The sequence below is a fragment of the Phalaenopsis equestris genome, unplaced genomic scaffold, assembly GCF_001263595.1.
Source record: "Phalaenopsis equestris unplaced genomic scaffold, ASM126359v1 Scaffold000198, whole genome shotgun sequence".
Taxonomy (NCBI): Eukaryota; Viridiplantae; Streptophyta; class Magnoliopsida; order Asparagales; family Orchidaceae; genus Phalaenopsis; species Phalaenopsis equestris.
In genome coordinates this window covers 1,252,790-1,260,323 of record NW_018164640.1, presented here as the reverse complement: position 1 = coordinate 1,260,323, position 7,534 = coordinate 1,252,790, and the positions used below count along the sequence as shown (strand labels likewise).

At 34.0% G+C, this 7,534-nt stretch overlaps 1 protein-coding gene across 1 annotated transcript in view; it reads right to left on the bottom strand.

Annotated features, from left to right (window-relative positions):
* The window catches only part of LOC110022616 (translation machinery-associated protein 22), a 23,804-nt gene extending 17,546 nt beyond the window's left edge, over positions 1-6,258 (bottom strand). The window contains exons 1-2 of the mRNA XM_020721660.1: positions 5,994-6,258; positions 5,789-5,896 (exon numbers count right to left, since the gene is read on the bottom strand). Of these exons, the coding sequence (XP_020577319.1) occupies positions 5,789-5,896; positions 5,994-6,141 (256 nt within the window). The 5' untranslated portion in view covers positions 6,142-6,258. The remainder of the gene's footprint in view (positions 1-5,788; positions 5,897-5,993) is intronic.
* Between the last annotated feature and the right edge of the window lie 1,276 nt (positions 6,259-7,534).

The following is a 7,534-nucleotide window of genomic DNA, read 5'->3' as shown; positions in this document are numbered from 1 at the left end:
TCTGATTAGGAGAGTAGATGTTTTAAATCGATGTGTTAAGAAAGGCAGAGGTAGACCTAGGAAGACTTGGGCTTATTGTATTAAAAATGATCTTAATTTACTAGAACTAAATGAAAATATGACACTAAATAGGACGCAATGGAGAAAAAGGATTCATGTAGCCGACCCCACGTAGTGGGATTAAGGCTTTGTTGTTGTTGTTGTTGTTGTTTGATGAACAAAGAAACTCCTTGGGACCATCGGAGAAAGCTATTGTCGTTCAACTTATGAGTTGTGATCAAGAAATTGTTGTTTTTCAATTCTCTGGTCTGCAAGAGAGTGAAGGTTGGAGTTGATCCTCCGATGGAGTTAAGAACACCGTTTGAATATGATTCAATGTTGAAGGAATCTGTCATGATTCCGACAGAACCAAAGAAGATGTTGTGGTTCTGAGCCATCGATGAATTCCAGTAGGGTCACGATAGATGGATAAAACTTAAGTAGCTCAGATACATGCAGGGAACTATAGAGGAAACCTGTGGCTGTTGTTGCTTCCTGTAGAACTGCCGTCTGTAGAACGAACAACAGTTGGAAACAGAAAAAACTAAATACAACGGTTATTGTTGCAGAATGCCGCAGAAAAACACAAAGCAGAACCCTCACGTTTGGCCTCTGCAGAAGACAGAAACACTAGATAATCCTCATGGGAGACTGCTCACTAAAGACACCGTACTGCCAGCAGGAAAATACCAGCGATAGGCCTCTAGCGGGAGAATAATGGCGGTAGGCCTCTAGCAGGAGAAACACTGGATAAACCTCACAGAAGGCTTCTAACTGGAGAAAACAAGCGGGATAATTCTTCCGAGTATGGTTGAGAGAATTTCCACGGGAGAACACTAGGGAAATTCTTACGAAAGAGTTTCCACGGGGGTGGTAGATTCAGCAGTTGGGTGAAGGAACCAAGACATAGGAGAAGGAACTAGTTGCAGGAAAAAACTTCAGGAAGAGTCGGCTGCTAGGGTTAAATTCTTGGCTCTAATACCATTTCAAATTTGAGAATAGAGCAGCTTATTTTCATTGATAGAAGAGGTATTTAAATCTAATTACAAAAGATACAACAAAGAAAATAAATAAAATATAATAAAGTAAAAAGGAAATAAATAATGAAGGAATAAAAGCTAATAGAAAAGAAATAAATAGGAATAATGGCTAGGGATTTGATTGTCATTATAAATAATTCTAATAAAAATCATAAAATAAAAGCATTTGTTGGAACACAAATCATTATTGCCAGAAAAAATATATATAAAACTAGCGCATTCCCTTTTGTTATCATCTATTATCCACATATCTAAATAATTCACGAACATAATATCTATTCAAAAAATTGATATCTAATTAAATTAGATTTTAGTAATTTATCCTACTTGATATCTTTATCAAGATCGAACCATGAAAGAGATGATTAGATATGCTATGAGAAGAGGAATCTACTGTGGGGGACACAAGTATTTATAATAGCATACCTCGAGCTCATTTATCTGAAAATGTCAATACAATAACGAAAAAATTTGGCTCCACGAAATTCAAATGGATCATACAAATTTTAGTGTACTATAATCTATATTTTCCACATTAATCAATAAAATTAAAGTTAAAAGAATTCTAATATGAGATGTGTCAAATGGCCAAACATAAAATACTATCATAACTTCTGGGCCACTCAAAAACCTCAATGTCTCTTTCCCTAATATACACTATTATATGGGGACCATCCCAAATATGATTTACTACTTTCATAGATGATTATTAATGCACAATCCTACTTATGAAACATAAGTCTAATATAAAATCCTCCTAATATTGCATAAAATGGACATTGCCCAATTTAACACTAGTATTAAATATATCAATTCTGATAATAGAAAGCAGTATTTTAATCAAAACTGATCTTTTTTTCATTAAAAAAAAAATACCTTTGAGTCTCGTGTGCTAGAACCTGACAATAAAATGGGATTGAATTAAGAAAAGTTTGTCATCTCCTTAAGACAACTAGGGTCCTACCTTTTGAGAGAGATGCTCTAAAATTTAATCGGAGGAAAACCATCTTAACTATTATATTCATCAGATTTATCACTCACATAATACACTCACTGCTTCCATTAAAAACCTTTGAGAGTGTAGTCTATAATCATCAAAACTATCAAAAGACTAAACTTTATTCTAGAGACCTAAAATGCATCTTTTCAGGATAGTCCTAAACTCAAAAAGCATGAAGTGCTAACATCCCAGTTCTAATAAAAATCTTTATCACCCAAGATGTTGCCTTTGTTGAAAATTAAGGATTATATGACTAAGGTAAAGCCTTGAAATTTTGACAACTTGAATTTTGTCAATCTTGGTCTCTCAACCATGAATTAATACACAAAATCTCAAGTAACCTTGGAATGAAGACTATCAATGCAAATGGCATCCTCAAACAACAATTCCAACAAATCCTACTTGATGAACCCAAACCATTACTACAGGTATACTCAAGAAGAACAAAGAGCCAATAACTGAACGAAAGCATGCTAAGCCAAGTAAATTCGTACAAGATCAATCACCTTGTAGTGAAGGCATAATCTCCAAGTCTAAAATTTAAACTCATCATCATGCTAACCTTCCTTTTGCTTTAAAAAAAGGAAAACACAAACATGTACCATACATCAAATATTTTCTCCTCCCACAAAATATTTTTCACTGAGATAACTAACAAAAAGATTCAAAAAGTTAATCAAAAAGCAATTGACGATAAAGCATTGCGAAAAGCCATGACTGAAGAAAGAGACATATAAAAGATAACCAAACTTACGAGATGGTAGAATTGCAAGAAGAAAAAAAGAAATTAATTGAATGTAAGTTGGCATACACTACAATACAAACGGGATACTTGAATGTTGCAATCTAGACTCATTGCAAAAGGCAATATTCAAAACTATGTTGTTGATTATGGAGAGAAATCATTGAAATACTTCTATCCTTAGCATCCAACCTCAACTAGTCCTTACAACAATCACATGAAAAAAAAAATGAACTCAAATTAATGTTACTAGAAGAAGCTTATATGGAACTCCCACCATATTTTAATAAGATTTTTAGCACTAACCATGTGTACATTTTAAAAAAGGCTTTTACGGGATCAAACGATCCCTAAAAGTTTAATTTGAGAGATTCAGTAAAACCATTGAAAGGATAAATTTTAAACCAAAATATTTTTCACTGAGATAACTAACATCAAGTTTCAAAAAATTAACCAAAAAGCACTTGACAATAAAGCATTGAGAAAAGCCATGACTGAAGAAACAAGACATATAAAAGATAACCAAACTTAAACGATGGTAGAATTGCCAGAAGAAAAATGAAATTAATTGAATGTAAGTTGGCATACACTACAATACAAATGGGATACTAGAATGGTGCAATCTAGACTCATTGCAAAAGGCTATATTCAAACCTAAGGAGCTGATTATTGAGAGAAAAATTTGCACCAGTCAAAACACTATACATCAATACTTCTATCCTTAGCATCCAACCTCAACTAGTCCTACAACAATCAAATGAAAAAAACGAACTCAAATTAATGTTACTAGAAGAAGCTTATATGGAACTCCAACCATATTTTAATAAGTTTTTTAGCACTACCTATGTGTACATGTTAAAAAAAGCTTCATACGGGCTCAAACAATTCCTAAAAGTTTAATTTAAGAGATTCAACAAAACCATTGAAAGGATGAATTTTATAAACCAATCCCATAACTAAGCTCAAAGTCTTTTAGGAAATCACACTTATTATAGTATATATGGGTGATATCATTATAAAAAGTAATGTTCTTGAAGGAATAAAGAAAACAAAAGATCAAATTTCTACATAATTTGAAGTGAAAGGTCTAGGAGTCATTAAATTCTTTCTTGATATTGAGTTGCTCAGTTGAGGGCTACGATACTCATTTTCCAATAAACTGCTAAATCTACATTTTACTAAATGAACCCCATATACGATGGGATAAAAATCCTCAAAAGTTCTAATTGATTACTACCACAAACTTGGAGAAGATTGATCGAAAAACTTGTCTATCTTGTTCACATAAGCTCAAATATTGCCTATATTATAAGTGTTTTAGATCAATTCATGCAAAATCCTAAAGAATCACATCTACAGGCAACATATAAAACTCATTAATGCCTTGAAGAAACTTCAAGAAAATGAATCTTATTTGAATGAAATAGAAGACACATCCTAAAAGCATATATATATGCTAATTAGGTAGAATCTCACACAAATAGAAGATGTACTAATAATTATTACACCTTCCTAGGTAAAAATATAATCACTTGTAGAAGTAAGAAGCAGTAAGTAATCACCAGATCGATTGTTGAAGCTGAGCAATGCCCAAAACATCTGTAAATTGTTGTAGGTCAAAATCATCTTGAATGGCTTGGGAATAAAATGAGAAGATATTATAAAGTGATACTATGATGAAAAATAAATTATTAACATTGAATGCAACCCAGTTCAACATGATTGAACTAAATACGAAAATTGATCAACTTGCCATCAAACATAAAATCAATTGATTGACATCTAACCAAAGGAATATTAAGCTTTTACATCCTATAATATCACCACTAACTCTTAAGTTAATCATCAAATCTCAACTCTACAGCTTGATAAGTATAGGCGGTTTCTTAAAAAAAAAAAAAGCCATAAATTTGTAATCTGATGGCCCAAGCTGACGACTTATGGTCATTGGGCGGAAATCCCACTCAAATTTTGGGTGAAGTAAATAATAACAAGCATTGGATTATCAACTTCTATTTTCCTAAATAAAGATATTGAAACATGGTTAAATACTAGTGTATTTTGTCATAAGAAAATTATCATGCAATTACTAATCACAATATAATTAATAATTTTATGGGCAAAAGTTATGTAATATAACCCGGAATTCTGGTGCATACATAGGAGTGTAATGTCTCCAACGAAATGCTCACAAAATTCAAATCCTTCCTCCGCTATTCAAAAACTGTGTTGAACATTTCTAATTCAGCTTTCCCTTGATCAAGTTCCATCATTCCTTCCTCGAAACTTCAAGAATCCAAGATAATTAAAAAGTGAATAAAATGCTCACCCTAGTGCAATAGATGAGACATTATAGCTGGCTATCTATAATCAGTTCCAGAAAATATAATACATGGGGCAAAGCAGCACCGCCTTACACATGCTAAGCATATTAAATCAAAGTACAAGAAATCCAAATGAATTTCGAGCAGCACTTATCAAAAAAAAAAAAAAAAAAAAAAAGAGGATTTTGCACGAAGAAATAGTGACTTATTTCCCTAATGTTTGGTAGTGTGCTGCAAGATCAAGTTATGCAATTTCTTGTATAAATGTATCTTGATGGATGTCACGTTCAGAAACTCTTCTCTTACACTCGCTGTTAAATGCTCCACAAAACTTCTGCAGAAATCAATTCTAGCAGAAGCAGGTGTATTGATTTCCCTAGAATCAGATGAATAGGAAAAGTTTGGGATTTTCATTTTCTAATGAAAGAAGCTAACCCTTCAACCTTTTAGCAGCTCCAGATAAAACAATATCTAAGCAGCATGCAAATAGACTTCCTTTCAACAACAGAATTCCTGGATCCTCTAAGTGAATCAATAGTTAAAACCCTACCATAGTCCCAATATTCCCATGTAAGCCAACCAACATGCTGTATTTACGCAAGGAAAGGAACCGCTTTTATCATGAATAAACTAAGTTGAGTACCAGAAGGATCCGCCTGGCCCTCGCGTGCACCTCCACCATCACCCGAGCTCGAAATCCCAACAGCCTGCAGCTGCTCTGCAGCCTTCTCCGCTTGCCTATCGTTAGCCTCTGAATCCCGGGATTAAAAGAGATGAAACAAATACATCAGTTAGACGACCGAAGATCGAAGACTTCAATTGATTGGGATAGGTAGGGTTTCCGATACCTTTGAGTAGATCAGGATAGAGATCTGGCGCGTTCTGGATGAGCCAGGGCTTGCACTTTTCAAAGTCGGGCCCAAACTCGCAGTACTCAGCCGGCAAACCGCACATTTGACAGTAGAGAACACGCACGGGTTCCGGCTTCTCCGCCATGGGAACTTCGAAGCTCTCCTCTCTCGTTGGTTGTCAGTGCAGAGAACGGTGAATTGCAGGATGCCAAATCGTTTGTTCCCGTGAAAACTTAATTCGGCGAAGTACAAACTACTCGCCAGTCCATGTTGGAATATTTGTTTGATTTGAGAAAAAATTTTAGGTCTCAGTCAAATGAAAAAATATTACATCAGTACTACCCACCTAGATAGAGAAAAAAACGGCGCAGTAACACGGGAAATATTCCCCTTCGTGTTATTCATGTGTTATTGTGTATTATTCATGTATTATTGTGTTCTAGGAATATTCTTGGTGTTATGATAACACAATAACACATCAATAACACATGAATAACACACAATAACACATGAATAACACGGGGAAGAATATTCCCCGTGTTATTGTGCCGTTTTTTTCTCTATCGGGAATATTCCCCGTGTTATTCAAGTGTTATTGTGTGTTATTATATCATGAGAATATTCTTGGTGTTATAATAACACGATAACACATCAATAACATATGAATAACACGCAATAACACATGAATAACACACAATAACACATGAATAACACGGGAAGAAATATTCTCCGTGTTACTGCGCCATTTTTTTTCTCCTATCACGCGTGGCGTGATTTTATTGGCTACGCACGGTATTTCTAAGTGCGTAGTACTGATGTAATATTTTTTCCAGTCAAATAGGCTCCATGTAAGGCTGTCAAAACGGCTCATGTTCAGCTTATTAAAAGTTCGTGTTCGGCTTGTCCGCTAAGTTAACGAGACGAACACAAATCAAGACTTACTCGTTCGTATTCAACTCGTTTTGACTCAAAATACTACTCATCAATTATATATATATATATATATATTAATGAATAGTATTTTTAAAAAAATTAATTGACTTCAAAGCTACAAAGATTTATAATCAATTAGAAGTACTGATTAAAAAAATAGAATAAAAATTATTAAATTAGATTCAAATGATGTTTTAATATAAACATTACTTTTTAAATCTTTTTCCAACTCTTAACATCTTATGACTACGCGATTGGGCTGTAAAAACGACTCTTTATTCATGAACAGCTCGTATTCGGCTGGCTAAGCAAACGAGCAGAACACGAACACATTTTTTGAACTTGAAATATAAACGAGCGGAACACGATTAGGTGTTGTCTCATAACAATTATGATAGAATTTAGTAAATCTGGTTCAGATTTACTAAATTTTGAATGGGTAAAAGTTGAAAATACGTGTGACAACAAATCGACTAAAATATGTAAATTCCATATAACTGATTGGCAATTTCGGCAAGGAAGTCGTTATAACCGCTAAAGACAATCGAAAGCCCGCGAACTTAATTCTCAAGCCCCGGAATTCATGAGATTTTGGATTTACGGGA